General features: G+C 38.7%; 1 protein-coding gene and 1 pseudogene across 1 annotated transcript; one reads left to right on the top strand and one right to left on the bottom strand.

Annotated features, from left to right (window-relative positions):
- Positions 1-6304, top strand: part of LOC122669168 — a 29646-nt pseudogene extending 23342 nt beyond the window's left edge.
- A 7678-nt stretch (positions 6305-13982) lies between these two features.
- On the bottom strand, positions 13983-14873 carry LOC122668642 (putative disease resistance protein At1g50180). The gene has a single exon (XM_043865180.1). It carries the CDS (start codon positions 14871-14873, stop codon positions 13983-13985), a length of 891 nt encoding a protein of 296 aa, XP_043721115.1.
- Positions 14874-17540: the final 2667 nt, after the last annotated feature.

Genomic DNA, 17540 nt, shown 5'->3' with positions numbered 1-17540 from the left:
AAGACACCCTTTGAGTTGTGGAAAGGGCGTAAGCCCATTATTCAACACCTTAGGATATGGGGTTGCATAGCACATGTGCGAAAGCAACAGACAGATAAGTTGGAATCCAGGACTTCAAGATGCTATTTCATAGGCTACCTCAAAGGCACGATAGGCTATTATTTCTATGACCCTGTTAACCAGAAGGTCATTGTAAGTAAACACATCACATTTCTGAAGGAAGAAATGATGACCCAGAGGTCCGAACTAGTAGTCATTAAAGAGCTATCAGATAGCTCAGAAACGTCACTTCCTGAAGTGAAACCAATTAACATACCCACTGAAATACCAACACCTGAAGAACCTCGACGCAGTGGGAGGACTATTAGACCACCCACCAGGCTTACTCTTCTAACCGAAGAGGAAACTGTGGAAGATTTCCACATGTCATCTGTTGAATCGGATGATGATCCGATAACATACTCTGAGGCTCTAAAGGATGTTGATGCCACTAGGTGGCTGGAGACAATGCGCTCTGAAATCGATTCGATGCATTCCAACAAGGTCTGGACTCTAGTCGATCCACCACTTGGCGTCAAGCCAATTGGATGTAAATGGATCTTCAAGAGGAAGAAGGGCGCAGATGGAAAGGTCGAAAGATTCAAAGCGAGACTGGTGGCAAAGGGCTATAACCAGAAAGAGGGTATAGACTATGAGGAAACCTTTTCACCAGTGGCGATGATAAAATCCATCAGGATTTTGTTGGCTATCGCTGCATACTTTGATTATGAAATCTGGCAGATGGATGCGCAGACTGCATTTCTGAATGGATTCCTTTAAGAGGAAATCTACATGGAACAGCCAGAGGGGTTCTCTTCCTTGGAGGAAGAAAGAAAGGTATGCAAATTACAAAGGTCCATTTATGGGCTGAAGCAAGCTTCCAGGAGCTGGAACATCAGGTTTGATCAATCAATCACATCATTTTGGTTTTGATCAAAACATGGATGAACCATTTGTTTACAAGAAGATCAGTGGGAGAGCAGTATGTTTTCTTGTTTTGTACGTAGATGGCATATTGCTGATTGGTAACGATATAGATTTTCTTTCATCAGTAAAACAGTGGTTATCCACAACGTTTTCGATGAAAGACCTTGGTGAAGCTAGCTATATCCTTGTGATCAAACTCGTAAGAGATCGCCAGAAAAGGATGCTAGGCTTGTTACAGGCTACCTATATAGACAAAGTCCTGGCCAGATTTAGCATGGAGAACTCCAAGAGGGAAAGTGTTCCCTTCAGACATGGAGTCAGTCTTTCCAGATCTCAATGTCCTTAGTCTCAGACAGACATTGAAGAGATGAAGAGGATTCTCTATGCCTCAGCAGTAGGGAGTCTTATGTACGCTATGTTGTGTATGAGGCTAGACATTTGCTATGCAGTAGGTATGGTAAGTCGTTATCAATCTAACCCTGGACGCAAGCATTGGAGTGAAGTCAAGAATATCCTTAAGTACCTGAGAAGGACTAACGAATATTTCTTGGTTTTTGGATCTGATCAGTTGTCAGTAGTGGGTTACATAGATTTGGATTTTCAAACTGACAAGGATGGCAAAAAATCCACGTCCGGGATGGTATATCTAATGGGTGGGGTTGTCCTTGTATGGCGGAGTGCGAAACAAAAGTCTATAGCCGATTCTACTACCGAAGCAGAATACCTTGAAGCTTGTGATGTAGCAAAAGAAGGTGTTTGGCTAAGAAAATTCCTATCAAATTTGGAGGTAGCCCATGACCTTGTCAAGGGCCCTATTCCCCTGTTATGTGACAACAGAGGGGTCATTGCATAAGCTAAGGAGCCTAGGGCTCATCAGAGGAACAAACACGTGCAGCGAAAGTCTCACCTCATCAGAGAGATTATCTAGTAGGACGACGTGAGTATCTCCAAAGTGGACACAACTGCAAATGTGTCTGATGTCATGACAAAGGGTTTGTCTCAGGAGTGTTTGAGAAACACATGGAGGGCATGGGTTTAAAATGTATGGGGAATTGGCTTTGATGTACAAGTGGGAGATTGTTGGACAAGTGTGTGTCCATCAAACCCGATTCGGTCCGGTTCAACCCGATTCACCTTTGTATTGAACATTTATACATTTTAGTTTAATATTATCACATGCGATATAAACTTTTTGAGCATTATGTGTCCCTAAGTTTTACTTAAAATGGTAGTCACGACTAGGGTTTGGGTTGGGCACCCTTATCATATGGTTGTCGCATTGGGTATGCCTAGACATGTGATATCAGGGTATGAATGCGAGTGCTCACATGTTTGATGTGTGCATTGGTGAAGAATCTACTTTGTCGATTCCCTCATGTATTACTGCCAGATGTAGGAAGGGATAGACATGTGTCACCGACACCCTGAGCCTGAGGGAACCCTGTCACTGCAAAGTGTGATCGCATTCTTTGGTTCATCAATGATTGAGACTCAAGCGAGTCAAAGCCGGTGTTCTGGGAATGCGTGAACACTTTGTGAGTGAAGGAGTTATCCAACATGGTCACCACCGCCCGATTGGGGAACACCAAGATTGAGACTGTCTGTGTATGGTCGGATCAGAATCTGGATCCAGTGCCTTATTGGAAATGATTTTGCAAAAATCTATTTTACATAAAACGATAGATTAATTATAATTATTTGAACAAAGTGTTTTATCGAGTTTTGCGGGATCCGATCAGATGCACAGACGCTCGTATATAGACATATACTATGGATTGGGGTTTGGCAGTACATGCCCTAGATTCCATAATGATGGTGTTGATTAGTGGGGGGTTGTATATGATAAATAGTTATCATATAGGGAGTTATTTAGAATTTGCTATTTTAATTAGTACTTTATTTAATTAATGGATATGGTGCTAATTGTAATTATCCATTAATAATGAAATAAAGTAATTAATTAATACTTTCCCTATTAGATTCTGCTTCTTCACCTGTGTAGCACTCTGAGTTTAAACAGAACTGCCAAAAAGAGAGAGAGAGAGAGAGAGAGAGAGAGTATGACTCTCACTGGGATTAATTAATCCATCAGGGTTTTTTAATTAAACCCTAGTCTTATATATAGGGGACCAAAACGCAGAAGGGAGAGCAAGCTCTCCATGTTTTTGGCAGACACTCTCTCTCTCCCTCTTGTGATCTCTCTTCTTCTTGCTTCTCTCATCTGTGTTTGAGAGTTAGGTTTGAGAGACCCTAGATATATGCTGAAGAGTTCGAGAGCATCTGGGATTGGCTTGAAGAACCTTGGTAGCACCATTGGGGGTTCAGATTTGTTTGCTTGGAGCGCTCACTGGAGGAAGAACCACTGTCTATTGGAGGAACAACACTTGAGGCTCACCAGGTTAGCAGTTCTTTATTAATTCTTTCAGTTTATTGATTATTAATATTTAAGGGATGCGAAAGAAACTCGAATCGATTTATTTCCGCTGCGCATTCGAGTATGGGATGGATCCCTCTTGGCATGTGATGACTAGAGATGTATTTTCTTTGTCCCTAATGTGTTCTATAATTTGCGTGGGACACATGAGGGAAGGAGAAACCCTAACAGGGATGCACCAGGGTTCCCATGGGCAACCATAGGAAACCCTAAAAATTAAAATGGGGCACCCATGGGACACCATGGGATAACCCAAGGTGTGCAATACCCTAATTGGTTTATAATTGGTTTTCCTAGGGAACCATGGTTTGATCCCTGGACCGTTGTTTGACCAACACAGAACCCATTTGGAAATTGTGAAGAAAGTTCTCTCTTTCTCGCTTTTTCTTTCTGATTCCATCTTTCTTTGATCTGATCCTTTTCCTGTACGCAAGAGTCATGGCTGCTTGTTCCTTCAACAGGTCCATGGCTCTGTGCCTTCTATGGTCAGCCACCCTTGCCTTGTGTTTAGTTTCTTCGTTGGGAAAGCTTCATCGGATCGATCATCCAGTGAACTCTGATTCACTCTGGATTTTCGTTGTCGGAGATTGGGGAAGGAAAGGCCAGTTCAACCAGACTCAAGTTGCAGTTCAGGCATTATATTTTCCTATACAATGAATTTGCCACCCTCAAAAAATATTTTTGCCAAAAAATTGTTTGTCATGAATTCTTACCGGGGAAGGTATACCTGAGAAAAAATATTTTGATAAATAGGTTCCACAAATGTATTACTATATAAGACCACATTCACTTTCTATGCCATTTAAAATAATTTTGATGCCATTCTATAGAAATTATTTTCAATATAACACATATATATGTTGATTAGTTAATTGATATTACCCATATATATAGATGGTACAATTTTGTTGTCATCAAATATTACCCTTTACACCTTGCAGTGAAATTGATTCCTTTAGTAACATTATCGCACTCTTACATGTGTTTTTTATATAGTTTTATTTCTTTTAACATGAGCATGTGGTTCTCACGTGGATTATATCATTCTTTGTACTATTATTGGTTTGGCATGGAAGATTTCTCTTCACACGGGTAATGGAGAACCCTTTACCTTTATTTAATACAATAATAGATTTAAGAAAAATATTGTAAAAAGCATCCTACTTGGTTGCGGTCGCGTGGTTATTCTTGCACCCAAATACAGGAGTACGCCAAATTACCACCCTGCCCCCTGAGAAATTAAAAAAAAAAAAAAAAACCATTCATGTTGATGCACCTGCATACACTTTTATTGGCCCCTACACTGGCGCAAGGAACCTCATTCTCACAAGGTTTGGAGTTTGAACTATAGTTTGGGCTTCTTTCTTTGCTCTTATGTGCTAATCTGAACAATCTTTTATGTGTTAATTTTTTAGATGGGAAAGGTAGCAGAAGTGCTTGACCCAGCTTTTATTATCTCCACCGGCGACAACTTCTACCATAACGGTCTGACTGGCACCGATGACCCGCAATTTGAGGAGTCATTTTCCAAAATCTACACTGCTAAAAGCCTGCAAAAACAATGGTACAATGGTATGTTCACACATTAACTAATAAACCAATCAATCGAAAATTTTTTTTTTTTTCTTAATTGATTAATTTTGAAGCTAAATTTGCACAGTTTTGGGCAACCACGACTACAGGGGTGATGTAGAGGCTCAATTGAGTCCAATTCTTACCTTGATTGATAAAAAATGGCTGTGCATGAGATCTTTCATTGTTACTACAGGTATTATATATGCTTCATGATCTCCCTCTCTACCATCCTCCATTTCATCCTTTGTTGATCCAATTGAAGAAACCTGATTATCAATTCTTGTTATTCTTTTCTTTGTTATTTGACAGAAATCGCAGAGTTCTTCTTTGTTGACACTACTCCATTCGTAGACAAGTACTTCACTCATCCAGGGGGTGATACCTATGACTGGAGAGGTATTACTCCTAGTAGAGAAGAATATATATCTAAGTGACCTTAAGAAGGTAACCCATTCATTTACTTCCCCATTATATCTGTTTTGTTAGCCTAAAAAGGCTTAAACTTTGAGAGCTTAATTCCACTAGAAGATCACAATCTAAACATCTGGTAATGGTTATATCAATAGGATCTTGATTCAGCATTGAAAGAGTCGACGGCAAAGTGGAAGATCGTCGTTGGTCATCATACATTGAGAAGTGCTGGCCAACATCGTGACACCATTGAGCTTGTGAAGGAGCTTCTCCCAATCCTTATGGTGATTGATCGAAGTTAATTCTAACTAAAACAGAAGGTTAATACAGCTATATATGCCCTTAAGTTTGTAACTGTATTATACTTCTCTTTGAATTTCTCAGGCCGATGATGTTGATCTTTACATTAATGGACATGACCATTTGGTGCAACACATCAGTAGCCGAGACAGGTAAATCTGTCACAAACCCTAACAATGTTAAAAACTGTAAGTACTCTTGGGGCAATTGAACTGAAGTACCTGATGAAATTGGATTTGGGAATGCAGTAAACTTCAAAACTTCACCAGTGGGGGTGGTTCACAGGCATGGAGAGGTCACTATGATCTGAAGAAAGAGGGACTGAAATTCTTCTATGATGGGCAAGGATTCATGACTGTAGAGATTACCGAAACCGATGCGGATCAGAGCTGATCTTCTATGATGTTTTTGGTAATGTTCTCTACAAATGGAGTGTGTCCAAGGCCTACACGACCATATAGCTGGCTCGCTGTACTGAAACACTTATGTTATAGCCATTAATTTAAGATATGTGTTAGATGCATGTATACTCAAGACAGACAAGATTATGTTCTTATCGTAGATATGGGTATCAAAGAATCCAGCTGAACTTTTTGAAATAGAATAGGATTCCACTAACCTTTGGAGGTTGACTTACTGAATATAATTCAGTGTTAGTTTCATGGAATGAATAAGGTTTAGTATTGTCAGAGTATAAGTGCAAGGAAATGGAAATTTGAAGGATTATTGTCACACCGCAAACCACTCCCTAGGAGGTTTGAGCGAACGACCCGAATATCCCACGATAACCACCAATCCTCCAAGATCCAGAAGCAATACTTATATGTCACAAACCACCAACAAGGGTAGATATATAAAGAAAGTATATCAAAAGGCAACAGAAGACTTGAGCTACCCAAAAGATGGATTATAATAATTACAGTAAAATCCCAAATACCTATGCTATACCATATACATATCCATTTATAATAAAAAAGTACATTATCTTGATAGTTACATTTCTTGAAAGAAAGAAACTTAAATAATCACAAAACGTCGTAGAATAACAAGATGATGGAGATCTACAGTTCCATCGTCGAAAGTAAACCAGTACCTGCAAAATCATTTCAAAAAAATAATCCACGAGGGATGAGCTCCACTAAGCCCAACAAATGAATAATAAATCATGCATGCAGATGCAACACATCATCATGAATCTATATGCTTGGATTCAATTTTATTACTCTAGTCCACCTAGCAACACAACTAAGTCACTAGGTTGATGCTACTTACAATGACTCGGGCAACAACCTCCACTTCTTCCTTTCATCACTTTGGTTGCAACCTCAATCATTGCGAATGGAACCCGTGCTGGGCTAGGAGCACCGATTCCCTCCCTTGGCAGACCCTAAGATAACCATGACAACCTATCCCAGATTCTACCCCCCTCGGCTTTCAAGAGGCCATGATCACCCAACACATGCATCTCCATTGGTAAAGGTTGTAGCATAAGGGTATGTTCAATCTAACCATATGATCTGCATGGTGAGTATGAGTTGAGTGGTGTCAACTGTATCCCATTCTACGGGCTACCACACTCCCCATTTCCAAGTATGAAGTGTGTAGTGCTCCTATAGCCCATACTACGGCTCACCATACCATTCATTTCCAAGCCGCCAACTATGACATCTAGTCTAGTTGTTCAATATCATGCATTTCATTATAATGCAGCATTTCAGTCATGGCATAATCATTTCTATATTTATACAATTGATTTCATAATTTTCAAGCAATTTAAAAAAAAGAAAAAACATTGAATTATCTTTACAGTGTTTAGCAGCATTACACCTACAAGAATGATTCATATCCATTTACTTTGGCTAAGATCTACTTGTTCGAAAGATTGCTGATTCTCAAAAGCACTCCGATACACGTCGTCGGGCAAGTTGTTATACCCTAAGGTTAATTAAATCAAAGCAATTATCAATCAGTGTTTAAAATAGTCAAGGAGTCCAAGGGTACCCTTGGTTTAGGTTTTAAAACAAGGCCAGACTCAATTCTGGAAAGACAACAACAATGGTCAATTGGAGTGGTCGATCCAATCGATCTGTGGGGATCGACCAGTAGTGCTTGTAGCAGCAAAACTGAAAAGGGTTTATGGATTTGAACATGGCTTCCCACCATAGGGCTTTCAGGTGAGGTTCTAAGTATTCCTCGTAGTTTGGTCAAGTTTTTAATCAAGGATCAGTACTGGTTGATTCGACTGGTTGATCCAATCAACATTAGGGAATCAACCCGTCACTCAAAGGTAGCAACAGGGCATGGTTTCCTATTTGGTTTACATAAATGGCCTCCCATATGATGTTTCTGGCCATGGGGTTGATCAGGTTCAGATCTGGTTCAAGTTTCTGGTAGTGGTCGATTGGTACTGGTCCATCCAATCGACCAGTGGCAATTGACTAATGACTGTACAGCTAGAGAAATCTGAAAGTTTTCACTATATAGGCTTAGTTCTACTGATCTATGGCTAATAAGGATGATCAGGGAGCACATATAGGTTACTTCTATGGCAAACATCATACTTCAAACAAAAAATCAAACATGCATGGGGGGTTTTGGGATCTATGGCCCACATGGCCAACATGCATGGGGTTAAACACATGAATCTGCAGAAATCAGTTACAGGAGTTTGATTAACTCATAAACTGTACTGTTATGTACATGTGGTCATGGAATTGTCATGCAATCAAGGAAAGGCATGTCCTACTCCATTAGCTATAGTCTAGACTCTAGACCTATCATATGGCATGGCAACTTACTATTCCTAAGCTAGAACAATTACCATGGTAATCTGAGTTCAAAGAAAAACAGAGATGGGGTGCAAAGGGGCTAGATCTTCACATGCATGCAAGAATTTCTAGCATCTAGCAAGAAATCCATGGAATTTCATATATAAGCATGATGGATCATGAGTGCATACCAAGGCCATGAAGTTGGCTGTAAATAGAACCTAAGGATAGCACTAAGGTTAAGGAAAATCGAGCCTAGGAGTGTTACCTCAAGTATGCTAAGCTCAAGGATGGATCCAAGCTCCTTCTTCTTTCTCTTCTCTTTCTCTCCTTCTTCCTCTCCTCTTTCTCTCCTTCTTCTCCAATGAAATGAATAGGGCTAATTTCTAAGGTTTAAGTTAGCTTATATAGGGATTAGGCTTAGGGTCTGTTTGGCTAGTGTAGATTTTATGAAAAGCACATTCTATAGCTTATTTTATAGCATATAGGCCTATAAGTGGGCCCCACATGGTCACATTATCGAGGCATTATTTCCACGAGCTAGTTGGAGTGCGGGGAGATGATCCGGGGTGCGAGACACTGGGCCCACTCGATAGAAATGGCAATTACATGTATCAACAGCAGTACTGGTTGATCAGACTGGTTGATCCGGATTGACCAGTGTGGATCAACCACAGAGCAACAATAGGAAAGTTTGGGTTTGAAGTTGAATTTCAGCTCACTTGGAGGGAGAATTGGAAAATGGTTTCTTCTAACCAAATGAAGCCCTATGAGTCTAGTGTCTAACAAATCAAGAAGCAAGGCAGTCAAGATTCACATGGTTGAGTTATGTCATTTTAACTGAACATGGGTCAATATGCCAGAATAGAAGAATTCAATCCATGACAGCAACTTGAAGTGGAATTCTGGATCTCTTAGAGATAGAATTGGACAGTAGTTCCTTCTATTAAAATGGATCTCTATGAATCTAGTTTCTAACACAATTGGAATCAAAGAAAATGAGGCTCAGATGGTAAAGTTATATCATTTTAATTAAACAGGGGTCAATCTGCCAGAGTAGTAGAATTTGACATTCGAGTTGGGATTTAACATACATGTATGGAATTGAGTTCTCATCATCAAATCAACATCCAAGCTAATGTTTGGTCTGAAAAGGCTTTAATTCAAGCATTCAAGGTGATAAAGGTCAACATTAGTTTAACCTAGAATTAGGATTAGGTCCTATCGTTGGGTCTAAGCATGCATGCAAAGGAATTGAGTCCCAATCCTATAGATTATAAGTTAAATCACATACTGGCATGTTAGACAGTAATTTCATGTCTTTAAATCTCAAATAAATCTTAGTCCTAAGTTAAGTATAGGAAAATGATGTGGAAGGAAGGAATCTCATAGGTTAAAGCTTTACCATGAAAATGGAAAGTAATTTGATGAGTTCCTCAACTTGTATTTCACTTATACAAACTCAGTTTGTCACACCCCAAACCACCCCCTAGGAGGATTAGGTAGGTGACCCGAATTGCACGGTAGCAATCCGCTAAACTCCAAGGATCCAGAAGCAGTTGCTAACATTCACAAACCCACACACCCATAACAACGGAAAAAATAGAACCATCAAAGTGCAGCGGAGGCTATTAATTATGCTAAGCCATCAAGGCCAAATATATATAGACATTATTTTTGTTCTTGTTCTCTCACATCACACAACTGGAAGTCCCAATACTTCCAACCAATAGCTTTACAAAAGAATAAAAAAGGGCAAGACAACAAATGCCCCAAATAAAGCTACACAAAAAGGGAAAAAGTCAATAGATTCTTATCTACATTAAAAGAATCCCTAGGTTAGAAGAAATCAGCTATCCGCCCTTCAAAGGCCATCTTCAACAGTCACTGTAATCACCCACTCCAGAGGGACAACCTCCAACCGGGTCCAAACCCACACCGTCATAATCAGCATGACTATCCTGCTCGAAATGAGCCTCCCCACCATCATAACATCCACCTGCAATATCATCTAACAAAAATAAATATACAAGAGTGTAAGCTCCACCGAGCCCATGAATGAAATATAACCATGCATGCACATGCAAGCACAACCAAATGACTCCTACATGCAATGCAATCCATTTTATAATTTAGCCACCTAGCATCACAACTAAGGCAGGTAAAAGTGCTACTACAATCCCCAATACATGTATCCTTGATGCGGGTTCTAACCCCTTCCCGCGATACACCAATTGAGTTGTAGGAGAGGATCAGTCAGCTCCCGCATCATTCACCAAGGTCAGCCCGACCAGTCCTCTGGGATTGGTCTGTGAAATCATTCTTCAGCAATCCGGTATAACATTTTTCTTTCTCTGGCGTTCAGCCAAGTAATCACCTGTTCGGTGTAACATAATTCTTTTCCTTTTTCTCTTGATATTGGTTCTCCCATAGACATCCAACACCTTAACCCCTGTTGGCAAGGGTTCGTAGCACGGGTGATGATACTCTAGCCCAATGCATTCTATATGGCATAGTATGAGTCGGGTTGTGTCAATCGCATCCCATTCTACGGGCTACCACAAGCCTCATTTTCAAGCCGACTATGGCATCTAATCTAGCATTTTCACAAGTATAACATCAACATTCAATTTCAATAACCATCTGATACGTATTAGAGTCAATAAGAATATAAAGAAATTTAATAAGTAAAACAGTAAATAATATTGTTGTTGTTGCCATGACTCATTAGTCATGTTACACCTACACACATGGTGTAATTCCACTCACCTTGTACTAGTCATGCTTGCTCTTCAGTCAGCTCGGTCCCAGCCGGTATCTGACACTGCACCTCGACCTCGGGGTTATAACCCTAAGTCAACCGGACCATTAAAATATGTCAAACATGGTTTAAAAGCGGGTTAATGTCCTAGGGTTGGTCTAGGTTTGATTGGATCCAGTTTTGAATACACAATCATTAATTATAATTCTCTACGACTTTGCACTGGGCCTTTGGGTCAAACTCCTAGTGCATCACCCAGAGATGCAGAGGTCACCTCTCATGAATTTTAATAGCAAGATTTGCCTACTTATAGACCTATCATTCATATAAAATAGTTCCAAGGTTTCAAGTTCAGGTTTGGCTTAGCTTATGTGTGGGTTCCTAGCTCTGTGGGCTCCACTTGTGCATCCAAGGTGTGGATATCAGCAAGGATGGATGGGGAAGGGTTTTTAGGTCATTTGTAAGTTCCACACATTGCTCTAGACCCAAAGGTATTGTTCCAAAAGACAGGAATCAAATCAGAGGTCAGATGGTATCACTGGGCATTTGGGCCAATCTCCGAGTGAATCACCCAGTCACTGTTAAACATGAATTTTCACGTTTAAATCTGGATTTCTTCTTTCTAACTAGCCGCAAATCGATCAACACTATAAGAAAAAGGGTCATTTACGACAAAAATTTTACTGCGGAATTTTTTTTTCCGCCCTAATAAGTGTTATTTACAACAGAAATATAATTCCATGGTTACATGTCCCATCTTTCCTGACACTATTATATTTCCATAGTTACAAATTTCGTAGTGACAGAATTCATGGTACCGTGTTGAATATTTATATTATTACCACTAAAATTAAATTCCATGGTTAAAAGTAGCATTCACGATAGTAAGAATTTATAGTTTAAGACGGTAAACTAATTTCATGGTAAACAGTCATGTACATTTTTCATAAAACAACGGAATAATTAGGCCATCGTATTAAGTTTATAAATGGCACGGATTAATTACTCGATCCATCGTATTAGTTTTCCACCCCTAAACAATTTTTCCATTTTTTTATTTTGTTTTCCCGCTGTGTTTTTTTTTTTTTTTCAGTTCTCGCGTATATCGACTCATGAATCTCTCTCACTCTCGCCATATACAAACTGCTCCTCTCTCTCGCCCTCAATCTAATCCCTCTCGCCCTCAATCTCTCACTGATCCTCTCATATCTGTTGCCCACTGTTTAATCTCTCTTGCCCTCAATCTCTCACTAATCCCAATCGATTACGAATTCCCTTCTCATCTCTCTCGCCCTTATCCTTTTTATCTCACAGTTTTCTCTTGTTCATCTCTTTGATTGGGAGTCATCCTCTAGACGCTTAAAACCCTAATCCAGGTTACCTCTCTCTCTCTCTCTCTCTCTCTCTCTCGATTCTTTCAATTTGGGGAATGTTTCGCAAAGAACTCTGATATCTATTTTAGATTTATTGTGGTGGATGATTGGTTATCGCAAGTCACATTTTTTCACAGCTGAAGTTTTGGGCAAAGTTCGATTTATGCAAACTGGGAACTTTGGCATTCTAAGATTGTCCGGACCCAGGTAGAGCTCTTCAAATTTTACCATGTCATGCTCACAAAATCATCAAATGATCATTATCGTTTTTTGTTGACAAATGTGCAAATTGTTTCTAATTGTATATTGAGGATAACCTGGTTGCATCAATATTCCTAAAATATTGATGAAGCGAGTAAAATATGCAATGTGATTGATTTGATGAAGCGTCCTTGTTAACTTCTCTGTTCTAGATATACAAGCTCATCTATGTCTTGAGCATAATTATACTAAAAGAGTGTGCATGAGAGTGTGCATTACTTCGATCGAAAAATAGTCGAGGCATTTGGGTTCCATGATTAGGAGGTCAGAAGTTTTCATGCAGTTTATATTTGGTTGGCCGGTCACTGGACACAATAGGAAATAGCAATAATTTTTATCTGCTGCTGTGTACTGCAGCGCTGCTGTGCCATCTTGCGGAGCAGCAGTGGCCATGTGTGCACAGCAGGCCCCACTGTATAGACATGGCCACTGCTGCGCCGCACGATGGCACAACAGTGGATATAGGTCCAAATAGCACCTTTAACTGAAGCCAAATCAATGTTTTTTTCCCGTGCTTCTTTTGAGGGTTTCTTCCTAGCTGGAGTACTACTAAAACAGAATACTAAGAAGATTTAATAGTTGAGGTTTCAAAGAATTTTGCACAAAGCACTTTAGTACGTTTGGAGATTTGAAATTGTAAGAGAATATTAGCTACTAAATGTATTGTAACTATTATACTGAGAAATAATTGATGGAAAATAAGATATTCTAGTTGTCAAATTACTTTATGGGACCTTTTATCAGAGGAAGAGGTCTTATTATTAGTTACTTTGGGTTATTACTTGGTACAAAATTGATTTATGGAAATATTTTGTGAGCTTTGTCCTTTTTAGTTGTTTTCCTATGACAATAATGATTATGTTTTAATTTCTGCCCTCACTTCCCCTGCTTTAGCACATTTAGGTTGTCTCAAGCTCTGGCTTTCTGAATCAATACTTAGAGCCTTATTTATCCTTTCATTCCTCAGTGGTCTTATTTCTAAATTTTCATTAGGATACATTGATTTTGATCATGTGATTGGAAAGAAAGTGCTAATATAGAATATTGGAAGAATAGAATATGGGATAGTAGCTACACTACGATATTACCAAAGACAATATATTAAGGAATGTAGATGGTTCTTGGCACCAAGTTCAACTCCAGTTTCTCTTTTGGCTGAACATTATTCTACTTCCATTGTTATCGTCAGGAAAGTGTGGAGCCAAATCCTCCAAGACAGCAGTTCTCCATATATCATCCAAGACTATTAAGTACTTCTTGTACTTGAGGAAGTCTGAAAGCTTCTTTTCTATTTCCTTCACTTCTATGATCCCTGTAAAAGATTTTACAATCTTCTGCAAAACATTCATGGATGTGCAATCTTGAGAGATAGAAACCCAAGCATGGCATCTGAACTTACTCTTTACAAGGTTAAAGACTTTCTTGGCCAAAGTAGTCTTACCTAAGCCACCAACTCCGACAATTGGTACAACAGCACGCCGTGTTCCTCCTTCAATCAATCGTGGAACCAGCATTTCAATGTCATTGTGGAATCCTACCACATCAGCATTGTCTGCAACATAGGAACCTTTCCTGTACTTGGGCAATGGTGACCCATCAAGATAAGATTTATGGAAAGCAACTTCTGTTGTTTCTTCAGTTCCACCAGACTTGTTTGCATAAATTTCCTCAATTTGTTTTCTGATGGCTTCAAACTTTCTTCCAAAATCATTCTTAGTGAATAATATATTGAATTTGGAATTCAAACGATCAAAGCCAAATGCACTTTGCCTTGCAACCACCAAGTATTTCTCAATGATGTCCTCAGCTTCATAGGTTAAATCCCTAATTTGGATAACCAATTCCTCTATTGCAACATGTTCTTGATCCTCTGCTCTCTCTGCATCTCTGAGGGAAGAACCCATAAGTTTGAGCTGATCTCCAAGGGTCTTGACCTGATCTTCCACTACAAGAAACAAATCTGCTTCTTTCACAATCACTTGGCACAGGCTATCTAAGACATTCAAAGAAATCGAAGCTGCCATTTCTGATTGCCTCTAGTTCTGCAAATTGATGTTAGAGTTCAATATATTTGTTAAATCATTTTTTCTGCAGGACTCTACTCTGTTTTCCTTCCTATGATTTCTGATTCATAACGTTTTCTAACTGAAATTTTGTTATATTGTTTCTTTCAATCCAACCATCAGATATAGCCCAAACTTTGAGAAGTTATTCTACTCTATAGGATCTTTCTTGAACCAGAACTTGAGTTCCATCTGACCTCTGGTTTGTGAGTTATCCCTGTTTCATTTCAGTTTCCAAATTCTGTTTTTTCTAGTCACTAATTATGTTCATCATCAAGTTTGACTAATCCAACCATTGGATCAAACTGGTCAGTTTCCAAGTGTTAGATGTTCAGTTTTGATTGAATCATATTCTGGTTTGTTTCTACTTTACTTTTACTCACTGTGATTCTGTCCTGTGTCTTTGCTGTTCAATAGTTTGTCCAACAGGTCAGGTAGTCTAAATGACCATCTCACCAGTCCATGTGGCTGAAGTGGGGCTCCCTTATAAAGAACTATTAAAAAGTTGAATATATGATACTCTAGAGAGTTTACTCTTTTCCTGTACCAAGAAATCACTAATCCCCTCAAGAGTGTCATATCTGTCTTAACTTGAAACAAAACATATCATCCTGTTTGAACTGTAGAACATTATATTACTTGTTATCAAATGCTTTGAGACCGAATGTAGGGAAGTCAATGAATCCACAATTATCCCCTGCAGTGAAGAACCATTGGAAGAATGCCCACAAGAACTGAATGAGAAGAACTTGCCTAATGCCTTGACTTGCTTCCTGGAAATGGAAAAGAGTTGAACTGAAAATTAATATGAAAATAAACTTCCCATGGCTTATTTTAACATGTCTGCAAGAAGCAGAGTCTTACTTGGCTAATTTTGATCCTTGTGGAGTGTGGAAGCTGCTGATAAGATGTGCAGTTGCAGTACCACTTGGATAGATCAGTTTAAAGTCTATGATCATAATCTGAAAGAAAACATTAAGGAAACCAACCTCATTTTCTTCTTGCTGTATTTTTTAGTTAGTATCACATTTTCTTCTTTTTTGGCCTCCTTACCTGTTAGTAACATAAACTGTAGTAGCTGATCAGGACAAGCTGCATTTGTAGCAAGTTTTCTATGAGCAGCTTTAATAGCAAAACTAAAGTTAAAGCAGCTGCTCACATGGACATGGCCTACCTTCAAAAGAGTGTGAGACTTTCTAAAGAGAGAAGGAGAGTGAGTCTTTATCTTTGTGCTCTTTTAACATATAAAAATATTCTTATCTGTTGTTGTGTTAGTGTAATGGTAGGTGTGTGTTAGTGCCTTATTAGTTCCATTGGCAATATTTTGTAGAAAAACCTGTTCTCCCATATGTCTTTGACTCCTATATTTGGAAGAGATGTAGAAGGACTGTAGCCACTCTTTGTCTATCCTCGGATTTAGTTCATATCGATAGGGATACTGATATATTTTGACCATATCAGACTGTATCGGGCTGATATGGGTTTTTCTGAATATTACATATATTTATTACTAAATATAATTATAAACCATACTATGTTCAACCAAAGAATATTATTTCCATAACATATGCAACCTTGTAATTTTTACAAGAAAACCTAATCTGTATTATTTTACAGAGTGTTTTTTTTTTTTTTTAAGTTTTGTAAGTCTCAAGAACCTTTCTTACCCACCACACAAAAAAAAAAAAGAATCCATTGGGTTTCTTTTGCTAATCATTTCCATTGGTCTCTAATAGAAATGATTAGACTAATCCAAGTCTTTTTGTGGCAGATTCTGTACAGTACCTATTTTTCACATTTTAATCCTCTTCAGCTTCAATCTATCATCATTGATTGTCTGAAATATCACTAACTTTATCTATGCTAAGGTTATGGAAAAGGTTAAAAGCAATCCATGAAAACAGAAAAGGCAAACAGCATTGGAACATTTGATCGAATCAGGGAGGTAGGTATACATATTCACTTAAAAGACACAATAGAGAAATAAGAAAGAAGCAAATAAGACATAATACCCAAACTATCCTTGACTAGAACCGAGACACTAAACAGTCTCTACTAACAATACTAATTAAACCACATGACCATTCTTTATGGATGTTTAGTTGTTCATCTTTTCATCTATGGATCCACATTGAAGTCATTCCTCTTTCAGGTTTTTCTAAAGAATGGTCTCTATGGGTTCTATGTCCAGCTTGGGGAAGATAGAAAGGACACTTGTCAAAGAGAGCTTCTGTCTCTCAGGTATCTATTACAGTTTTTTCACTCATTAATAATGCTTCCATCCTCAGCTGGGGCCATCAGATCTATTTCTATATGCTATTTGTCTTAAAATGAGTCTAGGCACAGTACTTGGGATCAACGGTTTCAATTAATGTCAACATCCTCCAAATGCATAGGATTCTATGTTCTACCTTACTCTACCCCCTCCATATATTTATTTATGAAACTAATACAAATCATATTACAAATAAAGGATGTGGAGACTATTGAGTTGCTACAGTATCCTGTACTATTGGTATGTTTCTTTTCATAATTCTCAACATGATTTTAGTTCATTTGATGTTTGAGAGCTGGGAAAGCTGCATCAGCAAATGGGAGGTGGATATATTGTTGCTGGTTGTGCATACA

The sequence above is a fragment of the Telopea speciosissima genome, chromosome 7 (assembly GCF_018873765.1).
Source record: "Telopea speciosissima isolate NSW1024214 ecotype Mountain lineage chromosome 7, Tspe_v1, whole genome shotgun sequence".
NCBI lineage: Eukaryota > Viridiplantae > Streptophyta > Magnoliopsida > Proteales > Proteaceae > Telopea > Telopea speciosissima.
This window is presented reverse-complemented; position numbering and strand designations above follow the sequence as displayed.